The 27165-nt window shown below is 47.0% G+C and overlaps 2 protein-coding genes and 1 long non-coding RNA gene across 7 annotated transcripts in view; 2 read left to right on the top strand and 1 right to left on the bottom strand.

The window, feature by feature from the left end:
* Positions 1–3243, bottom strand: part of LOC144390308 (NLR family CARD domain-containing protein 3-like) — a 242478-nt gene extending 239235 nt beyond the window's left edge. For both annotated transcript variants that reach the window (XM_078096799.1, XM_078096800.1), the window contains exons 1-2: positions 1439–3243; positions 1175–1348 (exon numbers count right to left, since the gene is read on the bottom strand). In XM_078096799.1, the coding sequence (XP_077952925.1) occupies positions 1175–1348; positions 1439–1896 (632 nt within the window). In that variant the 5' untranslated portion in view covers positions 1897–3243. The remainder of the gene's footprint in view (positions 1–1174; positions 1349–1438) is intronic.
* A 9213-nt stretch (positions 3244–12456) lies between these two features.
* On the top strand, positions 12457–13422 carry LOC144390411 (uncharacterized). The gene is made up of 2 exons (XR_013454449.1): positions 12457–12525; positions 13109–13422. It is a non-coding gene; the product is annotated as an uncharacterized LOC144390411 (long non-coding RNA).
* Positions 13423–13926: 504 nt separating this feature from the next.
* Positions 13927–19114, top strand: LOC144390229 (uncharacterized). 4 transcript variants are annotated; one of them, XM_078096666.1, is made up of 4 exons: positions 13927–14107; positions 14194–17085; positions 17152–18793; positions 18932–19114. In XM_078096666.1, exons 2-4 carry the CDS (start codon positions 14437–14439, stop codon positions 19033–19035), a joined length of 4395 nt encoding a protein of 1464 aa, XP_077952792.1. In that variant the 5' UTR covers positions 13927–14107; positions 14194–14436; the 3' UTR covers positions 19036–19114. The 4 variants fall into 4 exon arrangements, with proteins under 4 accessions (XP_077952792.1, XP_077952790.1, XP_077952789.1 ...); XM_078096664.1 differs by having other exon boundaries at positions 13927–14055; positions 14194–18793; positions 18932–19113; XM_078096663.1 differs by having other exon boundaries at positions 14194–18793; positions 18932–19113.
* The last annotated feature ends 8051 nt before the right edge of the window (positions 19115–27165 follow it).

The following is a 27165-nucleotide window of genomic DNA, read 5'->3' as shown; positions in this document are numbered from 1 at the left end:
ATATAAAAATATTTATGATGCGGCACATTAGTTATGTGAAACATTAATTGATGAAGCACAAACAATTTAAACGGACAATAAGGCTCTCACTGGAAACGGCTGCTCTTGTCCGCCTGTCGTTGGTCAACAAACGGGGCGCCCCCTTGTAGTATTAAAGTAAATATACCGCATTGTCCGCACTCCAAGGGGCAGTTAAAAGGCTTTAATTTCCTCACAAAACGACATTGCCTTATAATCCGGAGCGCCTTATATATATGGATCAATTGGTTAATCGGTTGATCCATACTGGTTGTACGCGGCACTCAAGGCGCTCTACCAAACACGCCAAAGCTCGTCTACGACGGCGAGATGCTGAGCGGCGCTCAAGCGGGTGAGATATGGAGCTGCTTTCAGGGCGCGTCGGAGAAACAAAGCTGTCGTTCTCGCAGAGCACTTCATGAGATTAAAGAGCGAGAGACGCCGCCCTTTTCTCTACAGTAGCTGAACCATCTTAACGGGGAAATAAGTTATTCTAAAAGCAGTCGAAGATTTAAGGCGTGGATGGCGAGGGGGGCAGCGGGAGCGGACGCACCTCGCAGCATTGATCGGACCCTGAATGCACTTTCTATCCCCTTTCTTCAGTGCGGAAATGGGCTTCTATAGTTGTGTGAATGCATCACTCCAGCCAATCCAAAGACGGGGTTTGTAACCAATCAGGTGTAGAGACCATGGTGACTGGCTCCGCCCCCTTACTGTCAGAAAGAACAACAGCGAGTGCGAGCAGAGACTAACCTCGCGAGCGAGGAAGTTCACGCTCCGCGAGAGAGCAAATATCTCGCGCGAGACAGACTTTTGACTGCGGATGTTTGATTTACGTGAGTGCATCGACCTGATTTGCGCTCTCGAATTTTGTGTCAGTCAATGACTTGCCGCCATAAACTGCAGTATCTTATGAGCCTTATTGTGCGGAAAACACGGCACATGAGCTCCAGAGAAAATGGTATACAAAACATACATTGTCGGTTAATACATTTACATTTGGTTAAATTATTAAGGTCATTTAATCATTATGTTTTGATCAGAGTTGTAATTAAAGGTTTAGGTGGCCCGCAAAAGATTTTCAAATTGGGTCACGGCATTCTGGAGGTTGGGAAGCGCTGGTTTAAGATATTCAGACAAACTAAATTAATCTGACCTCAGAGTCTCCAGTTCACAGTGTGGACTCTTCAATCCAGCAGACAGCAGCTTCACTCTTGAATCCTGCAGGTGGTTGTTACTCAGATCCAGCTCTCTCAGACTAGAGGACTTGGAGCTGAGAACTGAGGACAGAGCGTCACAGCTTCTCTCTGAGAGGTTACAGCCACTCAGTCTGAAGAGAGGGATGAAGAAGAAGCAGTAAGTATAAAAGATGGCAGCATATTTAAGTTCTGATGTATGAATTTACTCTCTCTGTACTTACAGAACGTTGTTGGAGGCTTTGACCACTGGCAGCAGCCTCAGAAGAGCCTCCTCTGAAGCAGAGTATTTCTTCAGGTCAAACACCTCCAGATCTTCTTCTGATGACAGTAAGATGAAGACCAAAGCCGACCACTGAGAAGGAGACAGTTCTTCTGTGGAGAGACGTCCTGATCTAAGGGACTGTTGGATCTCCTTCACTAGAGAAACATCATTCAGTTCATTCAGACAGTGGAACAGATTGATGCTTTTCTCTGGAGACACATCCTCACTGATCTTCTCCTTGATGTACTGGACTGTCTCCTGATTGGTCTGTGAACGACTTCCTGTCTGTGTCAGCAGACCTCGTAGGAGAGTCTGATTGGTCCCCAGGGAAAGACCCAGGAGGAAGCGGAGGAACAAGTCCATGTGTCCATTAGGACTCTGTAAGGCCTTGTCCACAGCACTTTGGTAGAGACACATTGGTTCAGGTTCGTCTTTAGAGGCTTTAGACACCGGCGAGGTTGTTTGTTCTTCTGACAGCAGATTGACACCAGAGCTGAAGAAGGTCAGATGGACATGAAGACCAGCCAGAAACTCCTGAACACTCAGATGGACGAAGCAGAACACCTTGTCCTGGTACAGTCCTCCCCTCCTCTCTGAAGATCTGAGTGAACACTCCTGAGTACACTGAGGCTGCTCTGATATCGATGCCACACTCTGTCAGGTCGGATTCATAGAAGATCAGGTTGCCTTTCTGCAGCTGATCAAAGGCCAGTTTTCCCAGAGACTCGATTATCTTCCTGCTCTCTGGACTCCAGTGTGGATCCGTCTCAGCTCCTCCATCGTACTTGACCGTCTTTACTTTGGACTGAACCACCAGGAAGTGGATGTACATCTCAGTCAGGGTCTTGGGCAGCTTTCCTCTCTTTATGGTCTTCAACACCTCCTCCAGAACTGTAGCAGTGATCAAGCAGAAGACTGGGATGTGGCACATGATGTGGAGGCTTCGTGAGGTCTTGATGTGAGAGATGATGCTTCTGGCCTGCTTCTTGCCTCTGAACCTCTTCCTGAAGTACTCCTCCTTCTGGGGGTCAGTGAACCCTCTGACCTCTGTCACCATGCCAACACACTCAGGAGGGATCTGATTGGCTGCGGCAGGTCGTGTGGTGATCCAGAGGCGAGCCGAGGGAAGCAGCTTCCCCCTGATGAGGTTTGTGAGGAGCACATCCACTGAGGCCGACTCTGTGACATCAGTCAGGATCTCATTGTTGTAAAAGTCCAGAGGAAGTCGACACTCATCCAGACCGTCAAAGATGAACACAACCTGGAACTCTTCAAACCTGCAGATTCCTGCTGCTCTGGTTTCACTGAAGAAGTGATGAACAAGTCCCACCAAGCTGAACTTCTTCTCTCTCAGCACATTCAGCTCTCTGAAGGTGAATGGAAATGTGAACTGTATGTCCTGGTGGTCTTTGTCTTCAGCCCAGTCCAGAGTGAACTTCTGTGTTAATACTGTTTTCCCAATGCCAGCCACTCCCTTAGTCATCACTGTTCTGATTGGTTTCTCTCCTCCAGCTGAGGCTTTGAGGAGGTCTTCTTGTCTGATGGTTGTTTCTGGTCTCGCTGGGTTCCTGGATGCTGTTTCAATCTGTCTGACCTCATGTTCTTCATTGACCTCTGCAGTCCCTCCCTCTGTGATGTAGAGCTCTGTGTAGATCTCATTCAGAAGGGTTGGGTTTCCTGCTTTAGCAATCCCCTCAAACACACACTGGAACTTCTTCTTCAGGTTGGATTTGAGTTCACGCTGACAATCTGTAGGAAGAAGTCCTGAATGAAGACAACAAAGAAGATCAATGAGTCACAGAATAGATTTCAACATGTCCTCTCCTCAGAGAATGACTATGAATATATTCTGTGCATCTCTTGAGACATTAGTGAAGGTCTCATGTATCAGCATGGTAAGTCTGTAGAGAAATCCTCTTACTGCTCTGCAGACGCTCAGCCAGCTCCTCCTGCTTCATTCTCCTCAGGAAGTGAACTGAGATCTTCACAAATGCCTCTCTGCTCCTCCTCTGCTCTTCATCCAGCTCTTCCTCATCATCTTTCTCTAAGCATTCTGGGTAATCTGAACTCATAAACTTCTGGATCTTCTTCAGCTCGTTCTTCACAAAAGTGAGGATGTTCTCCTCCAGCAGCTGGAACAGAACATTCTATGAATGACACCAACTAGAACATGGAAGCCACCATCAGGTCCATGTTGGACAGACGGACAATCCACTGGTCTACAAAGTGCAGTATGGAGATGATGGTGAACTGAGAGATGTTAAAGTAGTTGTACATGTACACACCATGAAGATGGAGTCCAGGTGTTTTTGATGCTGCTGGGCAGACGGACCTGTGGGAACCTCTGAGCTCTCCTGGTCTTCTCTGTGGAGGAACATGAACGATCAGCTCACATGGTGTTTGGACCATCAACACCAATACAACATTAGTTAACGATATTGGCTTCTGTCATGATGGATCATGATGAAAACCAGATGCTGAAGACTGTCGATGATGACGGACAGTTTATTAGTTGAGTGACAGTTAGTCATCAGTTTCATCTGGTTTTAGTTCTTACTGTGGGTCATAAAAACAACATCTGAAGACCTCTGCATCTGGTCCCAAGTCCTATGGAACTACTCCAAACCTCTTTAGTCCGTCCCCTGACCTCCAGAAGTCTCCTTAGATCTTCTGAAACTAGTCTTTGGACCTTTTCACAGAGTCTACTGATGATACTTTGTCCAAACCTCTGCATGGAGTCCAGAGACCACGTCAGCTGGTCCACAGAGCACTGAGTTTATTCTAATCACATGTTCAGTCCCAGTCATCGGTCTCCAGAAACCTGCAGCTGTCTCCAGATGTGACCTCTGCTGATCCTGATGTGGAGGAACTAGCTCACATTGTGTTAACATCTGAGGATGTTTACGGTTAATGATTCACACTTAAACTCACACAGACCAGTTAGATGATGGGTGTCTAACTCAAGGCCAGAGGGCCAAATCTGGTCTGCTGGGGGTCCAGTGCAGCCCGCTGGATGACTTTACTATTGTGAGAATTACAGAAAGACACAAATAGCTTTTCTATAAAAGTAGCTGCTATTCCTAATCAGTCCACTGGGGGTCGCACTCTGTGAGTGAGCGCATGTGTTAGACCAGGGGGACCACGGGCCACATTTATAAAAGCTTGCGTAGGATTTGCGCCAGAAGTGGCGTACGGATGAAACGTAGGACGTGCGTACGCACAGAAACATTCAGACTTATAAAACGTCCTACGCAGTTTTCCCTTAATAAATCACAATCACTTCTAAATGCAGACAGCTTTTGCGGCTTCATGTCAAGCCCATAGTTGCCCATATATAGTCTGTGGAACGCCCACAAATTAATATTCATCGATTGCGAAATCATGACAAACACTGAGAGGAAAACGAAGAAACGTATAACTTCACTCAGAGTGAAGTGGAAATGATCATTGGGAGGTGGGAAGGAGAAGTAAGATGTTCTTTGGAGGACACAGTGTGGACATCACTGATGCCAACAAGGCACCTGAGAGGCAAAAGGTTGCAAAGCAACGCTGAAGCCTCACAACCTCGGACCCAAATAAAGAAAAACTGGTCTGACATCAAAGTGGATGCAAAAAAGCGTTTAGCGCGCCATCGCCAAGGTGTGTCTCCACGGGGGGGAAAGGGACACCGGAGCTGTCCCCTCCTGATGAGAGACTGGTGGCAGTGATTGGGGATCGGGGACAGGGTCTGGGCCAACATCGGCGTCAGGGGGTCGAGGCACGTTTGGAAGCTGTGTCACATCATGTAGCACAGCACATGCAGCACGATGTTTCACACCTTTTCAGGAGTAAACAACAACCTCCCTCCAGTGCAGTCGAGGCAGCGCCATCTGCCCTTAAACAGGCCGATGGTGCGCTGCACTACAGCGCCAATCCTTCCATGTGCCACGTCTCCTAAGAGCGAAGATCAGCCATCAGCGTCATTACGCATTGTGACGGCATCATGGCGCTTTATTACCGTCCATCTGATTGCATCTGACAAGCAACAGCTGTGTTTAGAGGATGAATTTAATAACATGCCGATATTATTGCAGAACATATTTCACTTTTCTTTTTGAAAATGTGTTAATTTGTATTTCTGTTTGTTTTACGCTGCAGATCAAACGGGTGTTTGTGTTATTTATGAGAGGCAGTATTGGCATTTCTTTAACAACAGTCTAGTTTTACACACTTTCACACACGTTTGCGTGTTTCTTGTGTTTGCCGACGGTTCTCATTTCACCTGTTTTTGTGCGTACGCGTGGGTCCGAGCTTGCGTGAAGGACATTTTTCCGTCAAGTTTGCTTTTTATAAATACCAATTATTGCGTAGAGAGCGGCGTACGCCTTCTTTTGTGCGTACGCAACGTTTATAAATGAGGCCCCTGGTCCTTCACCAACGCAGTGCTGGTAGATCACCTAACATTGAAGAAAGAACCACGTCAGGTCACCACGCATGCATCAGTGCAAGTCATGGAGTGAGGTAACGACCAAGAACGTCTGCAGTAACTTATTGTTGCTTGTTTCTTTACATGGATTCGTTTTGTCTCCCGGTCTGCAGCGCTGTTGTTCCCTTGGTTACCGCTGCTGCTCGTTGTCATTATTCGGGCGATCGCCATGGCTTGGATTGAAGCGTTGATGACAAGTAGCTTGCGAGCTGATAAAGTGTGGGCTCCCCTGTGTTAGACCTTTTAGACCACAGCGTTCCTCCAGGCAGCAGCGCCCGCTTGGAAATGACGGCCCCCCGTCGACCGGACCATCGCCTAAGATTTTACTGGTCCGGCCCACTTGAGATCAAAGTGGACAGTATCTGACCCAAACCTAAGATGAGTTTGACACCCTGGAGTTAGATGAAGATAATGAGTTCTGTCATGATGGATCGTCATGGAAACAACACGTTAAACAATGAACAAACATTTATGTAATTCATGACTGAGGATCAGAACAGTTCTTCATCTGTTTAAGAACTTACTCTGGGTCATAAGAACGGCGTCCATCTTTGAAGTCAATCCATCGACCAATAGACCAATCACATTTCATGGACACACATCTGGGTTCAGGAGACTTTCCTCTCTGCTGATGTGAACTGAAAGAAACACTGAGATTACATCATCACATCATCATCTAATCATGAAGCATCAGCTCACATGGTGTCCGTCCTCACAGAGACCAAAACAAGGTAAAGGTCCATGACGTGAGGTCTGTATGTGGACCACATGACTCCCTGTAGTGGTTCAGGTCTACTGGTCCTGCTGGTCCCACTGAGAATCAACAGCTCAGTCTTTCAGCTCACTGTTTTCTTCACCAGTCAGTTTGGTTTAGTCCCAACAGGTCTCACCAAGTCCTCCATGGAGCTCTCCCTCCCTCACTGGACACTTCTGAAGAGCCCTGGAGCAAGAAACCCAGAACCTCCACCAGAGAGTCTGGTAGAAACACCTCATCATCAGCCTGAGACCCTCACCTTGCATCAACAGAGGGACCAACGTCTTTGAAGGCTATAGGAGGCTCCATAGACTGGTTACTCTTCATGGACACACAGCTGGGTCCAGGTCCTGGTCTCTGATGGGTCCTGGTCACACATGTAGAAGCAGAGTCAGTGAGTCAGAGACGTTGGGACATGGAGACGAGTGGAGGACAGTTGGAGATGGTCCTCTCACCTCTGAGCTTTGGTCTGGCTGTCATGTTCCCCACACAGAGGGGCTTCAGAGGGAGGGACTCCGTCCTCTGGGTCCTCAGCCTGATTCATAGCAGAGTCCACACCTTCACACCTTCACACCAACCTGCTGGCAGAGCTCACACGTTATTATCTTCATCAGGACAAACACACAGAGCTCATTCACCTCAACACTAAAACTCTCATGGGACACTTTGTGTTGTTGTCTTGAGACGACGTGTCAAGAGACGTCATTTTAAATCCTCATCCTATAAATGGTGTGTTTCTTTTAAGCGCTTTCCTTTGGCAGGAGGCAGCGGTCCATCAGGACGTTATTTATGTTAAATCACTATATAGGCTACTAAAACTCAGCATGCAGAATGACAACACGAGATGTGTATCATATATCGCTACGTTTAGCCGCTAGCAAGACACCTCGTTAGCAATGTTAATAAGCTTGTTATAGCACGCTTGTACATTGATGCTAGTATTAAGGGCTCTCGCGATGGCTTCTTTGTAATGTTACTGTGAGCTACAGAGCTGACACTTTTTCACTAAACCTTGGAGTGAGATGTTGTCAGGGATGAAGCTGCAGCCGACAGCAGAAACATGAACATGCAAAACAACCTACAATCTCACTCATGTGGGCCTTTATGATCATGAGGTCAGAATGCACAATATCAGAATGCAATAGGCTACAAGCGACTAGATCTCCACTCTTTGCTGTCCTGCTCCTAAATGGTGGAAGGAGGTCTCTGAAGACATCAGGACCACAGAGAGCCTTCACATCTTCAGACTAAAGACACACCTCTTCAGACTCTACCTCCACTAACACACTAACTGTAGCACTTACATTGGACTTATAATGGTTCTTATCTACAGCAAGTTGTAAAGTGGCTTATTTGATGACATTGCACTGGGTTTGTGTCCTTATGGTTGAAACGCTCTTATTGTAAGTGGCTTTGGATAAAAGCGTCAGCTAAATGACATGTAATGATTTAAAAGATGAACATTAGCACTCATCTTCCAGCAGATGGAGCTGTGCTGTTTCTCCTCTTCATCTCCTTCAGAGTCCAGAAGTCAGTAAAACAGCCCAGTATCACATGACATGTGTCGAGGTCAAATATGTTGTAACATAATGATCACTTTTAGCATAAGATTGTCTATATTGAAGCTTGACGTGTGAAAAGCAGAATGACCCAACGTTTCCATTTGCAGCGGAGTCTAAAGAAAGGAGGGCGAGTCAACTTGCTCTCACACAAACGCTGGAACAAAGGAACTGTCTGTTACTTCATCTCAACCTTCATATCTCACTTCGCAATTTGTCATACTGGCCACTGGAGACGACCTTCATGTGTGTGTATAAAAGCTCAGCGCTGCTCGGAGACGCGTCTCCACAGAGCTCTGTAATACGTGCGCGTGTATTTGACCTCCTGCTAGCAAGAAATCAATTGACTTTTACAACTTTGATCATTCATCAAGACTTTGTTTTTATTAGATAACCATAGAAATAAATGATTCTCTTCTCCCGAACTAGTTACAATGAAATATTCCACCAGAGTGTTGCTCGGTGTACCGGTACTAGAAATACTAGCGACGTGTCGGTCGCCAACGAACCGGCTCTGAGAGCGACTCTTTGACGCGAACGATGGGAGCCGCTTTGTTTCTCTCTCTCTCTCAAGCCGCATTTGATTGGTCAATATGTGTGGGGGCGTGTCTCTCTCTCAAGCTGCATTTGATTGGTCAATATGTGTGGGGGCGTGTCTCTCCCTCTCAAGCCACATTTGATTGGTCAATATGTGTGGGGGCGTGTCTCTCTCTCAAGTCGCATTTGATTGGCCAATATGTGTGGGGGCGTGTCTGCGCTGAGCACAGGGCGGAGGGGCGGGACTTACACACACAGCAGCGAACAGGAGGGAGGAGTCAAGAGAGAAACAGAGCGGTAAAAAAAAGAGAGTGAGTGTCAACAGGAAACGCAGCAAAATCTGGACACATGTCAATGACATTGATCTATCTAATGCAGAATGTAGAGTCTGCAAGACTAAAATCTCTATCTTCTCCAAAACAGGGCAGATAATTTCAGAGAGAAGAAACAGGATCAGCCCCTCAAAGCGGAGCCACTTGGTCTCAATGTAAATCTTCCCTGAAGGACAAAACTCTGCATGCTGATTTTTTCTTTTTGTTTTACACATTTTAATTTATATTTTGTTGTGTGATTCTGTAAGCTTCTGTATGTTGTTTCACTTTAAATTTTTTAAGTATTAAAAAGTTTAAAATAATTAAAAGTTAGTTAAGTTCATTTTTAAATAGTTAAACGTTTGTTTTTGCACTAGTTTATTTTTTATCACTCTGTAGAGTGAATAAATAAAAGTGTATTTATATAAAAACATTTGACAGCGTTTTTTTTACATTAGTAATTCATATTGCGCATAATTTTACATTATTGTTGGTGATAAATTAATTTAAGCACCAAAAAAAATCAGAAGAGCCATTTGGGAGCCGAAAGAGCCGGTTCTCTAAAAAGAGCCGTAATTCCCATCACTACCGGGTAAAAGAGGACGTCTGCTTTGTCTCTGACTTCTGGCCCTGATCTGCTTAGAGGGCGTGGCGTCACGTGAGGGGCGTGTCCTCAACTGTGTTGCTTTCAGGAAACGTCGGCACTGTGAGAACTATGAATCCACACTTTCTATCCACCATATTCACATTTCAACTTTGATAAACACGACCTTTTTAAACAGATATGAGGAAAGAGAAGAACGTTTAATCTCACAGAACCAAAACACGTGATGGTGGGCTCGACATGTGGACGTAAAACCGGACCAGAACCAGTACTGGAAACCATTATTTAGGGTATATATCATGATGAAATACATCAACGCATTATCTTTTTTTTATTCGGCAGAGTCCTGACTACAATAAGCTGGAATCCACATTAAAATACTCCAAACACACCTTTAGCTGGTGGGGAAGAGTCACATATGACGTGCAGGTTTGTCCACAACCTTTGGACCGAGTGGGACATTTTGTCGGTGCTTGAAGCTCGCGGACGTTGGAGCCAAAGAACAGCAGCGAATCGGTGGATTATGAATCATTGAGTGGGACAAAGCCTGCAGAGTTACTGTGAAACACACAGCGAGCCAGCAAAGACACACACACACACACACACACACACACACACACGTCTTACCTCTGCCGCTTCTCATGGGAATTATGGATTTAATCTGCTGTTTCTGCAGTGAGGAAAGTCCCCGAGCCGCTTCACCTCCTGCTTCAGGTGTGACAGGTGAAACCGCCTCTTTCTCATGACGCGCTCATGTGTGGACTTTGTCCTCGTGGACTAATGGAACCATTTCTACCACACAAACAAGAACGGTCAAAGTCCAAATGATAAAGAGTGGAAGTTATGACTTGAGATATGCGCAGTAGTGATGGGAAGTTCGGATCATTTTACTGACTCGATTTTTTGAATCTCGTTCAGTAATAATGTGGTGGAAGATTTTGCACAGACAATCGTTAAGTAAGAATCAAAGGCTCTGAGTCAAGTATGTCTTTTCTCCGTTTATTTCCTTGCAAGGGAAAAAGGGTCACAACAGCTACGTGGTCAGTAGACTGTCAAGAACCTCCTTCTGCCCCCAACACATCGAGGCAGTTCTTATACCTAAACTTAGATATCGGTGGCATCAACAGAAACCGTTAACCATCTTGTTGAGTCTCTACAGCCAGGGTACTGGGAACATCTTATCCATGTAAGACACGTCAGCTCTTTGACCGTGTCCTTGCTCTCCCAACATGCTAAAACAAAGGTGGTCATAGACATAACAAACACTTTGTTCAATCTCTACAGCTATGACGCTGGAAACATCTAATCCAAGTGGGAGACATCAGTTCTTATGTCAGGGCCTTTGTGACCTAAGCACTTGCAACTAATAAACTGGTTATACGAATGAAGCATTTAAAAGGGTCACATATCATTTCCCATTACATTCCACTCTTCTGATTACATAATAATCACAAACTATGCATCAATTTAGAATGACTACTCTAAAAATGTACTATCTGATATTTACCTCATCAGATATCACAAACATGAACATCTGGACATCGCTCACAAAACTTTTCCTGCCACAGAACAAAAACTCCCTAAAAAAACCCTCCGAAATGGGAAAATAGGAAGAAATCTGTTAGGAGAAGAAGACTGGAAACCTTCTCACAGGATTTGAGCGTTACACCCCAGATGTCATGTGTACAGTATTGAAATAAAAAAGAAATGAAAACAAGTTTAAATCACAATACGGGAACTTGATTCCCTTTCACACCTTGCACCACTCTTTAGGCAGCGGACTACGGAATCACAAAAAGATGCTGAGATACAATGAAACTGAAGCAAGCAATAATATGAATAAAACTGTCGTGGCACAAACGACTACTGTGTCTATGTGGAGGGGTCCTGGCCGTGTTACAAAGTAACGCTTTACTGTAATTCCACTACTTTTAGCGGTAACAAGCATGTAACAAAGTATTTTTAAAAATAAATTAACGGAGTTACAATTACTGAGATTGAAACGAGTTCGTTACTCGCGTTACTCTGTTTTGTGACGCGAAGCGGAGGGCCGGCAAATAGTAAGTAAACAGCTGCCTGTCAGCACTAAATAGTTGTGGCCACCAAACGTTGTGTGTCACAGAAAAGTTGCGTACGTGCACGTAAACCGCATCGCGTCGCTCATGATGAAAGAGCGCAGGATGCTGCATGTTGTGACTTTATGCTACATGTACAATCACTGTTATAGTCGTATCCTATACGCGGGTTATCTAAATGGATACAAATGCACGGAGACGAGGATGCAGTACACGTTAGCCCAGTGAGCACAAGACGTAATTTCAACGTTGAAATATGGTTAAAATCGGGTTGAAATGAGGTCTGAACGTCTAAGACCTCATTTCAACGTCTTTTCAACCGGCTAAAAATGGGATGAAACATCAACGTGCCAGAAAACGTCAATTTGTTGACAAATGTGTCATGATGTAACGTAAGGTTGAAATATGGACGATATTAACGTTAAGATTTTCATAATAATTAATGAACTGGTCAGCGAAATTTGGACTACGCGAAGGTGTAATTTCAACGTATTTAATATTTCACTTAAAACGTCATGAATATGAAACTACGGACTGCGTGCTGTTAATAAGATGCGTTTAAGACATAATAATGCGGGCAGGTTCAAACATTACTTGTAAACACGTGACTCCGCTCACATCTGTAACGCGCATGCGCGAGTTCTTAGACGCCTGCAGAGCTCCGCGCGGACGAGGCGAAGTTACGGCAGCAGAGCGACATGAACGGGCTGATAGAACCACGACTACCGGCTCCACTACTCTGTAAGTACGCGAGTGTTTGGATGAAGAACACCTGGAACTATAACCGGGTGTTTTACTTGTGCTGCCCACCCGATACGGGAAAGACGGCCCTTTTTGTTAAGCTAGTTAGCGTTAGCGCAGGTAGTTTGCTAGTTAGCATGCTAGCGTGCAGCATGATGACCTGGACCAAAAGTAAACATCCCAGAATATTTTTCGTGTGTTTGGTGTTGCTAATGCGTTAGATTGTTGCTGTACCCATAAATATTATTGCATTTCACACTGAAGATACGTTTTTAAAGCAATGGGGCTAAATACAGATTGCAAGGGTGAAGGGCTGAACTCAACAAGTTGTGCTCTGTAAACAAGAGGCCAACACATTGTAAGTTACTGCTGCTTAAAGCATGATACTGTGTAATATACCTGGACATGTTACTCCAGAAATACCATAAGTTGCAGATGAATTGTTATCTTGTTTATAATGTAATAAGTAAACCATCTATAAATGAGGGTTCTAACACACCTGCTGCTGTTATTATTACTAGTTTATTACTGTCATCATTAACCCAAATGACCAACTTTGCCTTTGTGCTTTCCCTCCTCACAGGTTTCTGCGGGTGGTGGTTGCATCTGACGGAGGTTACGTCTGATGATGGTTGTCCCTGCACTGGTCCTGCCTTACCCCTGTCTTAATAATCCACAATATTAGAATCATTTCTGTTGTAGGAATTGGATGTTCTGTACATCTGTAAGTTGTTCATACTCTACACACCTACTGCCTTGCTGTTTTCTCCTCAGGTTTCTCCAGGTTGAAGGTTTTTTACATTTTGGGGTTTGGGGACAGGATGTTGCATGTTTACAGATTGCAAAGCTGAACAAAATAAAATGATTTGAATTGAATAAACATGTTGACCAGAGGAATCTGCAATTCAGGGCTGTTCTCTGCACTCTGACTCCCTTTACACAAAGAATCCTCAAGTGAGGATGAGGGAGACGCAGCTGATTTCAGGTATACTATCCCAACTCAAGTGACTCACAGCCACATCTTGTTACAGAATCTAAAAATGAAGTTCAAATAATTCAGAAAAATGGTCTACAAACACAGAATTGTTGTTGTTGAACACAGAAATGTTGTTTCTGCACTTTTAAATCCATAGTTCATTTCTCTGAAATATATATTTTACTTTTGTATTGTTTTTATTTAGGACAAAGTTTACCACCGATATTATAAATCACGTTGAAAACGGGTCTATACGTGAACGTCTTTTCAACGTCTACAAATAGACGTTGAAACAACTTTCACTTTTAAACCATTTTGCAACGTCTTTTCAACGTCGGGCCACAGACGTCTTTTAAACGTTGTTTCAACGGATAAATTGCTCGCTGGAAACTGGAAAAGTTACATACTTGTACATACATAGTGTGGCAACCCACGGGTGCAGGTCCCTAGGAGCACCAATCAGCACCAAGGTCAGGTGACTAAAAGGGGATACGCCCCGCCCCCCCCCCGGGAGACAACGAGCGGCACAGCTGCGGCTCATGAGGCTGATGAAGGTGAGCCCCACTATAAAGGACCAACCGTTCCAACAGCCAGGCAGAACTAGACGTGAGTAGGAGCTGACGTCAGGCCGAGGCCTGCGCTAAACACATATGCGTTAACCCCTAAGGACTTTTCTTCTGTTTTCCCTGCAGTGAGGAGATCGAGTGCTGGACCGTCGAGCGGGACCGAAGGACCCAAACCCTCCAAAGAGGAAGAACTTACTTTGGCTTTTTTTTCCTTTTGTTTGGACGTTTAGAAATAAATCAAACCTTTTTTGTGCAACCACTCGTGACTCCCAGCAGATTCTTTTTGCCCACACCCGTGGATTGCCACATATGGTGGAGGATGCGGGCGATTCTTTAGTTCCACCGCCGTAACCCCGAAAGCAGGAGACTATGGGAGAAGCAATGGAGGCCGCGATGGCCAGGCTTCTCCAAGCCCAGGCGCAGCAGGTGCAGAGCATGGCAGCCCTTCAGGGGACATTCGACCGGCTGGCTGAGAACTTAACCCCAAGGGCCCCTCACGCGTCCCCAACAGCTCTACTCACAAAGCAGACCCCCGGAGACGATGTGGAGGCCTTCCTTGAGGTCTTCGAACGAACGGCAGAACGTGAAGGCTGGCCGGAAGACAGGTGGGCACACATTCTGGCGCCTTTTCTGACAGGGGACGCCCAGAGGGCGTACCAAGACCTCGGGACCAGGGAGGCTACAGACTACCCAACGCTGAAGGGGGCCATCCTGGCCCACTATGGGCACAATTTAGCCGGCCGCGCCCAGCGGGTCCACGATTGGGTGTACGACCCCCAGGGTCCCGTGCGGAGCCAGGTGGTGCGCCTGGGGAGGCTTACCCGTAGCTGGTTGGTGACCGGGGAGGGTCCAGCTGCCATCGACCGCGTCGTTATGGACCGCTGCATCCGGGCCCTGCCTCTCGACGCCAAGCGATGGGCAGCCCAGAACCACCCCGCGTCGGTGGACGAGCTGATTAACCTACTGGAGAACCATCGGGTCAGCCAGCAGATGACGGCGGGGACATGCCCTGCTCCCCGAGGCCTTGAGGGACGGGCTCCGATCCGGCCATCAGCAACCCTTCTTCGCCCGGCTCCGAGAACCGCTCCGCGCCCAACACCCGACAGGTCTGAGTGGAGATGTTTTTCGTGCGGCCAGTTAGGACATATTGCCCGGCAGTGCCCTGCGGGCGATGTGCCCATGCCCTCCGCCAGCACGGAGGAACAGCACCGCCCAGGGAGGTGCCTCATGACTACCTGTTGGACCCCCCCAATACCCGGCGCCGCAACTGTGCCGGTTCGGGTCGGGAACCAGGACACCTCAGCCCTGATAGATTCGGGTAGTGTGGTTACCCTGATCCGCCCTGAGTGGGCGGAAGGAGAAGAGGGGCCACGCATCGAGGTGACCTGCGTCCATGGGGACCTCAAGGCATATCCAACGAGATGGATCCAGGTGTGTACCCCCCGGGGATCTTTTTCCATACGGGCTGGGCTGGTTCCCGACCTCCCGGTCCCCATGATCATTGGACGCGACTGCCCCATTTTTGAGAGATTTTGGGGTCTGCGACCGAGGGGAGGGCACGATAGGGCCTCCCAGCCAAGACCCATCCGACGCGGGAGACCCAGGGCTGCCTGTGCGGCCCACGCTCCGTCCGGTTCGTCCGACGAGGGCCCCCCGGAAGAGGCAAGACCCCTTCCCCCCTCGCCTTCGACTGCACCAGGAGGCTCCAACCGGGCGGGGGGCCGAACCCCCGATACGGACACCGCTACGGAGGGATCCCAAATCCCCAGAGGGGGGGAGGGCGGGAGCCTTACGGAGTTCTCAGAATTCCCCTTAGTCGCGGACGGGATGGGGAACAGAAAGGGCCAGTTTGCTACAGCCCAGAAAGAAGACGACACCCTGAAACACGCCTGGGCTCGGGTGCTCGCCCACGACGGACAGCCCATCGACCCGGTGAGTGCCTTGTCTTACCCCTTCTTTGTTACAAAAAATTCATTGCTGTATAGGATGTGCCAGAAAGGAGGGCAGACAGTCGAACAGTTAGTAGTCCCTCGCCCCTACACCAGTAAGGTATTGTATCTGGCCCACTCCCACCTTATGGGCGCTCACCTAGGGATGGATAAGACACGGGAGAGGATAGAAACCCGGTTTTACTGGCCCGGCATGAAAAGGGCAGTCGTGGATTATTGCGCCGGCTGCCCAGAGTGCCAACTAGTGGCCCCCCGGCCCTCAGTGAGGCACCCGCTAATCCCCCTGCCAATTATCGAAGAACCATTCGAGCGACTTGCCATGGACATTGTAGGTCCACTGCCCAAAACTAGTAGGGGTCATCGATACATCCTAGTGATCATAGACTATGCAACCAGATACCCGGAAGCTCTACCACTGCGAGCTGCCACCGCCAAAGCGGTGGGTAAAGAATTGTTCTTATTGTTCAGTAGGGTAGGAATAGCAAAGGAAATCCTCACTGACCAGGGCACTTGTTTCATGTCAAGGGTTTTAAAAGAAATGTTAAGACTGCTACAGGTGAAGCAACTACGAACATCAGTTTATCACCCCCAAACGGACGGCCTGGTAGAACGGTTCAACCAGACGCTAAAACGGATGCTTAAGAAGGTAATGGAGGCCGATGGGAAGAACTGGGACCAATTGCTACCCTACGTTCTGTTTGGGGTAAGAGAAGTGCCTCAGGCGTCCACAGGGTTCTCCCCGTTCGAGCTGCTGTACGGGAGAAGACCCCGCGGACTTTTAGACGTCGCTAAGGAAGCCTGGGAGAGTCAGCCTTCACCCCATCGCACCATCATCGAGCACGTGGACCAAATGAGGACCCGGATGGCCCAAGTCTGGCCAGTAGTGAGGGAACACCTGCAACAGGCACAGCAGGCCCAAGCCAGAGTGTACAATCGGGGTGCCCAGGTACGTGCCTTCCAACCAGGAGAACGTGTTCTTGTGTTGGTCCCCAGCGCAGACTGCAAGTTCCTGGCTAAGTGGCAGGGACCCTATGAGGTGGTGACACGGGTCAATGAAGCCAACTATCAGGTACGTCAGCCTGGCCGGCGCAGGCCCCTACAACTCTACCATGTTAACCTTCTTAAAAAATGGCAGAGTCTTCCAGGACCGCCGGCGCAACCCACCCCGGCCCTTACCGCTCGGATCCCGTTACCGAATGTGCCCATGGGAGACCATCTCAGCCCGAGTCAGCTGCAAGACCTACGTGAGGTAGTGTGGCAGCACCTGGATGTCTTCTCCGACCTGCCGGGCAGGACCGCCGTGGCCACCCATGACATAAGGACCGAGCCAGGAGTAACGGTTCGGGTGAAGCCGTATCGTGTCCCCGAGGCGAGGAGAGAGGCCATCAGGCAGGAGGTGAGTAGAATGCTCCAGCTGGGGGTCATTGAGGAGTCCCACAGTGCCTGGTCCAGCCCAGTGGTACTGGTGCCCAAGCCAGATGGCTCTTACCGTTTTTGCAATGACTTTCGTAGACTCAATGACGCCTCCCAGTTCGATGCCTATCCTATGCCCAGGGTGGATGAACTGATAGACCGGCTGGGAACGGCCCGTTTCATCTCCACCTTGGACCTCACCAAAGGCTACTGGCAGGTGCCGCTGACAACTCGGGCCAGAGAGAAGACGGCCTTCGCCACCCCCGAAGGCCTATATCAGTACACCGTGTTGCCCTTTGGTGTCCATGGAGCCCCCGCCACATTCCAGCGGTTAATGGACAAGATTCTCCGGCCGCACCAAGGGTATGCCGCAGCCTATATCGATGACATTGTAATTCACAGCGACGACTGGGAGACTCACCTGAGCCGACTGAGAGCTGTTCTGGGGGCCCTTCGCGGGGCAGGCCTCACGGCAAACCCAAAGAAGTGCCGGCTGGGCCTAGAGGAAGCTTCTTACCTGGGCTACCGCATAGGACGGGGCAACGTGCGACCCCAGGATGCCAAGGTAGAGGCCATTCTCAGCTGGCCAAGACCCAAGACCAAGCGCCAGGTCAAATCATTCCTAGGTTTGGTGGGGTATTACCAGAGGTTCATTCCCCGCTACGCAACTATGGCAGCCCCCTTGCATGACCTGACGAGAAAACGGGGGCCGGACAAGGTCAAATGGAACACCGAAGCTAACGGGGCCTTTGAGTGCCTACGACAGGCTTTGTGCACCAAACCGGTGCTAGTAACGCCTGCCTTCTCTCTCCCATTCCTAGTCCACACAGATGCGTCGGAAGTGGGACTGGGCGCAGTACTATCTCAGGTACGAGACGGAGAGGAGCACCCGGTGATGTATATCAGCCGAAAGTTTCTGCCAAACGAACGCGCTTACTCTACTGTGGAGAAGGAGGCGCTCGCCATAAAATGGGCACTGGACAAGCTTCGCTACTACCTCCTGGGGCGGAGTTTCACCCTGGTGACCGACCATGCCCCCCTGAAATGGATGGCGCAGGCAAAGGACTCCAACGCCAGGGTCACCCGCTGGTTCCTGACCCTCCAGGACTATAAATTCACGGTGGAGCACCGACCAGGGAAGGAACATGCTAACGCGGATGCACTGTCCCGGCGGGACGTTTGTATGTGGGCGGGACGGCGGGGTCCCGGCTTTCTGCTGGGGTGGGGGAGTTGTGGCAACCCACGGGTGCAGGTCCCTAGGAGCACCAATCAGCACCAAGGTCAGGTGACTAAAAGGGGATACGCCCCGCCCCCCCCCCGGGAGACAACGAGCGGCACAGCTGCGGCTCATGAGGCTGATGAAGGTGAGCCCCACTATAAAGGACCAACCGTTCCAACAGCCAGGCAGAACTAGACGTGAGTAGGAGCTGACGTCAGGCCGAGGCCTGCGCTAAACACATATGCGTTAACCCCTAAGGACTTTTCTTCTGTTTTCCCTGCAGTGAGGAGATCGAGTGCTGGACCGTCGAGCGGGACCGAAGGACCCAAACCCTCCAAAGAGGAAGAACTTACTTTGGCTTTTTTTTCCTTTTGTTTGGACGTTTAGAAATAAATCAAACCTTTTTTGTGCAACCACTCGTGACTCCCAGCAGATTCTTTTTGCCCACACCCGTGGATTGCCACAATAGTCACAGTTGTCATGTTAGCCCTTAACAAGGACAAACACATTATTTTATTAATTTGTATTTATTATAAATATAACACTATACATATAACAACACTTTTCCTATTTAAAAACAATACAAAAATAAAATATATATTTCAGGGAAATAAACTATGGAATTAAAAGTGCAGAAAAAACATGGACAGGTTAGTTAGCCAGTGTGCATCTCTTCTACAAGGCCACCAGACATCCAGGCGACCTGAAATCGGACTAAGTATCTCTTTCTTTAAACCAAGCTAGTCTGCTAAACTTGCTGTTGATTCTAGTGTCTTAAGTTAATTTGATTGCTGATTTGCTTTAGTTTTTGTCGTCTCACGGCCGGTTCTCTTTGTTTGAAGTTATCTTGGTTGCTAGTTTGTTCAAGCTCTTTCAGTCTTTTAGTGCCAGTTTGTGTTCTAGATTCTACTATTAAGTTAACTGCCAGTGTGCCCTCCTAACTCTGCTAGGGTTTGACCTGATCTAATTAGATCAGGTCAAATTGTAAGTGGCTTTGGATAAAAGCGTCAGCTAAATGACATGTGATGTGATGTGATGTCTCAAGTCGAAGTGTCCCTGAGCAAGACACATAACCCCTCATTGCTCCCCGGGCCAAATGTAAAAAAGAAAGTGTAATGTAAGTGGCTTTGGATAAAAGCGTCTGCTAAATGACCTGTAATGTAACAGTGGAGGTTTTTACACAGTAACACTTTAATTGGTTTCCTTCCTTTTAGGCAGCAATTACTGTCGGTTCATTTCTATGAAACACAACTTGCAAAGACTTTAGGACAACCATGTCTGAGCAGTACTTGCTTATGCAGTGATGTCGGTTTAACTTAAAGGGAGGAAACCAGTGATCAATAAGTAACTTCACTTTAACCAAAGTCTGCATGAGAGTAGAAAACGCATGTCATTTCTGAGAAAGTCACTAGTGTGAGTTCACGGGGTCACTGACCTGTGGTGTGCGCTGTACATCACATGCTCTTGGAAAGAGGAGGGAATTGTGTCTTTCCTCTCAGGTAGCAAAGGCCAGATCAGCGTCTCTTTTAAGCCCCTTCGTAACTGTTTAACCCGTCTTGAGCTTCTTCCAAGTTCCTGCAAATCATTTGCATTACGAAAAGGAAAGCCGCCTTACTAATCTTTAACTACTTAACTAGCGCGAAACAATCAACTCATCAACATCTGTGTGAAGCACAAAAAAGACACAATGTGAACATTGTGAGTGTGAACTTCAACGCTCATTTGTCTGTCTGGTTGAAATGATCTGTTAAAGTACAGATGAGAATACTCACTGCGTGGAGCATCAGCTTGTCCAGCAGCATCTTCTGTTCTCACATGTGACTTGAGGCAAATCCCAAGACAGTGACAACTCATTAGTATTGTTCTTTCCTTCAGATGACAATTCTTCTGTACCCTCCAGCTAATAAGGACCATTAGAATAGATTGTCTCATTTCTAAAGATTTGCATTATATTCAGAATCTATAGAATAAATTGCGATAGAACAACTTGTCAATAACCTTCAATTACACGGCTGACAACAGCCTGAGATCTTAAACCACATGTAAAATAATCTCATTTCTCATCACATCCTCAAAAAACCCATTTTACTTAATTATCAGTCACTATAATTACATGCTTTAAATATTGCTTCAGCACGCTGGTTTAAATGAGTAAACAGTGTGATTTTAGTGTTATATATCTGACATCAGGTATTACTTGCCCCAAATCGGTATCATTCCAATCTTTCTGTAAAAATGTACATTACCACTTTGACTGTCTTGCGGATATCGAGGTCAGCACAGTCCTTGATATGTTCATCATGACTTCTTCTGGGCTTCCACCAAAGAGCACATGCAGAACAGCTGGGCTGAGTCCTCAAGGCCCGGCCCATCATGGAGGAACGAATGAGCAATCATTCAGCCAGCAGCAACAAAGAAGTCACTCTCCAAAAGGCACCGCGAGGTGGAGGAATCAGAGGATCTTGTTCACCCTCAGAAAGAAGAGCTCCTCCTGGTACTTAAATGAGAAGAGAAAAGGAGCATCGAAAAGGGCAGAATGATTCAGTTGATTCAGCACCTGTTTGGGCATCTACATGCCACCTTGCATGATTCAGTCATACGATTGTAGCCAAGTGCATGCAGGGAACGATAAGCACGCCATTCATCACTAATGATGTTTGATCCTATCCTGACATGATGTGCATTCAGTGGGACAAGGTCCTCTTCTTTCTACAAGGCGCAGCACCGGCTTCGCTCTCTTGCTCCTCTGCTGCTGCACACCAAGCACGCCGAAGACCCATTTGCGTCTTCTCCATGCCACCCATTCTTCCTCTCCCACACTGTTAAAAAACAATGGAAAAAAACATAAACAGCTCATGTGGTGTATTGACCAACTACATGATGACCTATGATGAACTAAATGTAAGAAATCAATGTATTTTTACTTTTTGCAGTGCGATCATATACAAATTACATGATAACGACAAAGGTTGTTTAGTTTTTCATATATGAAAAACAATATGAGAATACTTATACATGCAGACTGAAAGTAGACTGAGAGCGAAAGCTTTATGGTACAAGAAACCAAAAACATTCATTTTAATGAAAAGGTCTGCAGACCTTCCTTAGTTTTGTGCCCATCTTGGAGAGGGTTGCAGCAATATCGTCCTCCACCATATCAACCTGTCTGAGACGAAGGCCCTGTGCAAATCTATAGAATACGTCACACACACATCATCCTGCTAAACTCACTTATCTGTCCTCTTCCTTCTCTTTCCGCTTCTTTTCCCGCTACTGAGCTTTTACTTTGAAGGCAGACAGTAAAACCGAAGAATCCGGTTTAAGGTAGCGGGCGGCTGACAGCTTACACCTGCTTACACACACACATACACACCCACACACCGACACACACACCCACACACACACAGAACACAGACAAGACCGGGGGTCGTTGACGATGACGGTGAGGGTGATCATTCCTGAAGTAGCCGTGTCGCATTTGCAGGTCAGACACCGCCATGTTGTACAATGACCGAGCTGTTCTGGAGAACTACCACGTGACGAATAAGAAGAAGACAAAGTTTGTTTTCAGAGGTAAAATAAGCAGACGAGTACTCTGGGTGTAACATCAGATAAACCAGCGCTGCCGCTCGCAGCTCACCGCCTGCTAACAATAGTTGATTGTATACATTCATTAGAATAAGGTTTAGTCTTTGTACATGAGAATTCGTAATGAGGTAGTAGAAGACGCTCAGCACCTTCTGGTGGACTTGTCCTCCAGTAGCAGGCAGTCAGTGGTTGTTCATGTGAGACAATGACTTAGGAGGAAGACGTGTAGGGAGGGGAGGAGATGAACTGTGGCTGAAAACATGTCGACAGTCCGAATCCACTCAGCGAGGAAACATTACAACAACAGGATGATTGTACATGTAGTCTGAAGTGCTGAAGCAGCCATGTGGGTCCAGATAAGATCATTGGTCACACTGAGACCATCTTAAGTACAAAAGGAAGAGATACTAACTAATAACGCTGCGGAGGTGCTACTGAAGTAACATGTACTACATGTAAAGGCAAATCCACATTCTATGTACAAATGACACAGGAATGAGAAATGAGCAAACAGATGGTGACGTGTTGTGTTGGTGAGCCTTGATGGCAGCACCTTGTAACGCTGCTTTGTCTACTCGTTTTTAGGGGGATAAAGAAGCGGAGCTGGGTCTACCGTTCTCTCCTCTCTGTGACCGCAAACCCACCACGGTGGCACAGTCTCAGATTGGTAATAGAATAAGAATCATTTACACCACAAAGCTGCTTGTTTGTTTATCTGCTATCTAATGAACAGTCTGCTCCAGTGTACCTCTGTTATGGAAACCGTTGTCCCAGTATATCGATTCATTTGGGAGAAAAGTTCAGATGTTTATACGCTGGACCAACATTCGTATCTAGTTGTTGTGCGTGTGGAAGTAGCTTGAAAACTAAGTGATTATTTAGTTACTATCAAATAGTAAAAACACGTCGACACAAATTAGAATCAACAAGGTGAAGTGAATGTGTTAAGTGGGCGTGTCTTCCGTATCCGGCAGGACTCATTGACTTCATGGTGGAACCAACATTTACAGTGCTGACAGAAATGATGGAGAAAACTGTGACTCCGCTTGTTGAGGAGGCATCGCCATCTGGAACGGCTGCCTTCAGACGCTGGAGGTGACAAACAGAAGATTACAAACACTTATTTTAGATGATCCTGTGGTGTAGATCAGCCGTCCCCAACCTGCTCCCGTCTTCCCCTCACGGACCATCGGCTGACGTCCTCATCTCATCAGATCGCTACTACCAAGACAGGAAGTCACAGATAGAAACTAAAACAGACCTTCAAAAGGCCCAATTTCAATTGTTTCCATGTGTCCATTCTGGGCCACCGTAGGAACATGACCACCCTCCCTAGATAGTTTTAACACTATTAAAAACCAGCATATAGTAAGAATCTATTCAAGTTCCATCATCAGATCCCCGATACGCTACACACTGTTTATTTAAGGAAACTAGTACTTTAATACACTATAACCTTAAGCATGAACAGCACGGCTGTATTATCATCTAAACACGCTAGGAAACAATATTTACATCCATTTACATGTCAACACGTTGATGCTTTTACTTTGAAGGGTAACGTTGACGGCGTTGCTTTGTCCAATAAGAGGCACCAGCTTTCTACCTCAACACGTCTGACAGGATGTGTGTTTGTGTGCACATGTCTACACTGTCCACAGTGACCACAGTGTCAGTGGCAGTGATGGAAAGAGGTCCAGTGTGAAGAGTACAGGCTCAGAGGGCAGCTGCTCTCTGACCACGGTGGACTTCAAGGGCTTCAAGGTCACATGGAACAAGGAGATTCACCACAACAGGGAGACGTGGAACAACCAGGCAACCAAAGGTGCCCATACTTACCACCTGGTATCATCTGTCACTCTCTACAGGGCTCCTTCCAGTCCGGGGGGCCACATTATCAAACACACATGTGAGAAGCAGCTAAGCGTATTAGCTGTGAGAAGACATTGTAGCACTGCTTACTTTATCATGTCCTTATTTAATACACGCATGTCCATGGACTAATTACCTTCTGACAAATACAGGTACAGTCTGGGTTTTACTTCCTTCTGATAATCATGTGAATCAGCCTGTGAGCAGCAGCAGCTTCATCCTAACGTCTTCTGAGTGCTGCAGTGATGTCAAATGAAGCAACATCATAGAGAATATTGCTTTTGTTAATGCGTGTTAGTGTTCTGGAAGACCTGGAGGAAAAGGTCCAGAAGGAGGCAGGGGAGAGTGGCCGGCAAGAGAAGGACACAGCAGAGGAGACACAGCCAAAGAGACACAATTCAGGACAGGAGATGAAGACAGAGGTGGAGGGTCAGGTGGTGTTGGAGAGCAGGGTGCAGCAGGAGGTACAAACGCCCAAAGCGGAGGAAGGAGGAAATAATCCAGGTGGACCTTCAGCATCAGGCCCAAAGAACACAGAGGCAAAGCCTGAGGAGCACACTGAGAAGCAGCCGTGCCACAATGGTCAGCATCCCCACAGTGTACTTAGTAGTACTGTGCTCAGGTACACTAAAACTAGTAGGACTATACTTTGACTCATTTTCACAGTATGTATTTGTTCATTCAGTAAATTAGTAAAAAATACTGTAAAAAGGTATCAAACTAATTTGTAGTTCAATATTCAACATGTACACACAAATGTGGTGAATAAAAGTGTAACAATCTTATTTGTTATCAAATTATCACACATTATTAAAGTTAAAAAGCAACGGCACCTGTTGACATCTGGCAGGTTCCTGTTTATCAGCAGGTCGAAACATTAAACTATTAAAATTAATAGTATTTAATAAATAATAACGGGGCACCACCCTGGGATCAGGGGCCAATAACCAGACTATAAATGAGATGTCTCACTGTTGGTGTTCACCCAATGTGTCAATAGTCAAAGTTCTGTTTGAAGGTTTGAATTCGAGCACCAGATCGTCATCAGAACAGTGCAATTTAATTCAAGCCACATCCTGATAAAAGATGATTATTATATCAGGGGGATGAAGGACTGCTGGAGAAGAGCTTCTACTTCATTCCTGCTCCACTAGTGATGGACAAATAGATGCTCTGCAGAGACCTTTATAGTTATCACAGAAAATCTAAACTGATGAACCATTTCAACTATAGCACAGAGTTCTCTCGCCAGCCCTTCATCCACCTGAAGGAATCTTACCCCAGAACCCATTAACCACCTTAATTAGACCAGAGACCTGGACGGTCCCACATCGGATTCCCACCGGCAGAGACTGTGTCTCGTAGAAGAGTTTATTGATATCCATAATAACCGCTTGTCCCAAAAGCATGAAAGATATATAAAAAGACACCTATGAAGTGATTAGGAACATTTTATTAATCTAGTGTTATGCTTTTCTCCATCGACGTTGATTCTCTCTACACCAACGTAGAGACCCAACTGGGTCTGAAAGCGATAAGGGACATTAGAAAATATCCTAATCCCACTGGGCCGGATGAGGGCCTCCTCACCCGTTCTACCAGAGAGGACTTTGTGTGGGTTTGTAGTTTCCTGCCTCTTGTGTCCCTGGGTTAGCTTCACTTCCTGCCCTGCGATTGTCCGCCGTGTCCCTGATTGTGTCCACCTGTATTTCCACCTGTGTCCAATCACCTGCGCCTTCCCTGTGTGTTTAAAGCACGTGTGTCTCTTGTCGTTACGTTGAATGTGTTTTGTATGTCGGCCTCGTAGTGCGTGCACGTCTTTTGATTGGATTACCAATATTGAGAGGCGGGTCCTATATGAGCAGGTCCATGCAGAACCTCAGAAATAGGAAACTGAATTAATTTGTGTACTACTATTAAATCTTAATTCCAATGAACATCTTAGTAGTCTACTAAGCTGTTTTTCTAACCCACAATGGCAGAAGGAGGAGAAGATACCGATTTGATACCGAGAGGTCGCCCGAGGCCGACGCTACAAAGCCCGTCACAGGCGGGAAAGGGGTTCGTTCGCCACTTTCTTCGTTCCAACTACGAGCGCCATTAACGGCTCACAGGCCCCGAGAAGCTCTGCAAACTGGACTGCTGGGAATGCCTGTTATTTGCCAGTGATGGAGTTGGTGTTTGGAGCCACACTGGCTTTGCTAACTTGAGTTGTCTAACCAAGGCAGCAACCAGACACCAAAGTACGGCTGGACACTTACAAGCAACGGTGCTTTTCAAAACCTTTAGGGACACCCGAGTGGATGTACAGCTCAACGAACCAGCGCGCAGGGCAACGGAGCTGCACCATGAAGAGGGGAAGAAAAATAGGGAAATATTGAAAAGACTCGTTGATCGTGACGTTCATTTAGGGGACACGATGAAAGTGTGACTCCACAAACAAAGGGAACTACGTGGAGCTTCTTTCTTTCTTTTCTGAAAGCAACACAGATTTACGATAGCACCTGTCCACTAAGCAAGTCTTCATTGGGACGTCAGGCAAAATACAAAATGACCTAATTCATGCTATTGCTGAAGTGATGGGAGAAGAGATCAGAATGGGGATTAAAAAGCTCCCTTTGTGGCTGTTATGGAGGACCAGACAACAGATGTGAGAAATGCAGCACAGCTCCCACTCGTCCTGCGTTATGTGACGGACACAGGAGTCAAGGAGCGATTCATCCCATTTCAAGATGTGACAAGCGGCCAGCGGGCTGATGACATTGCCGCTCTTACTTTCCGTTTCTTGGAGGGAAATGAATGTAGTGTGGATAAAGTTGTGGCAGTGTTTTGATGGCGCAGCAGTCGTGGCATCTGGCCTCAATGGGGTGCAGGCTAAAGTTAAGGAGAGGGCACCGATGGCCTTATTCATTCACTGCTATGCACATCGATTCCATTTAGTACTGACTCAAGGAGCCTCAGAGCTTAAAGAAGGTCTTCCTGGCCAACCTCAACGGCCTTGCAGCCTTTCTCTCACGATCCCCTAAGCGCACACAGCTGCTGGATGACATCTGCAAG

Source organism: Gasterosteus aculeatus, chromosome 21, assembly GCF_964276395.1.
Source record: "Gasterosteus aculeatus chromosome 21, fGasAcu3.hap1.1, whole genome shotgun sequence".
NCBI classification, from domain to species: Eukaryota; Metazoa; Chordata; class Actinopteri; order Perciformes; family Gasterosteidae; genus Gasterosteus; species Gasterosteus aculeatus.
This window is presented reverse-complemented; position numbering and strand designations above follow the sequence as displayed.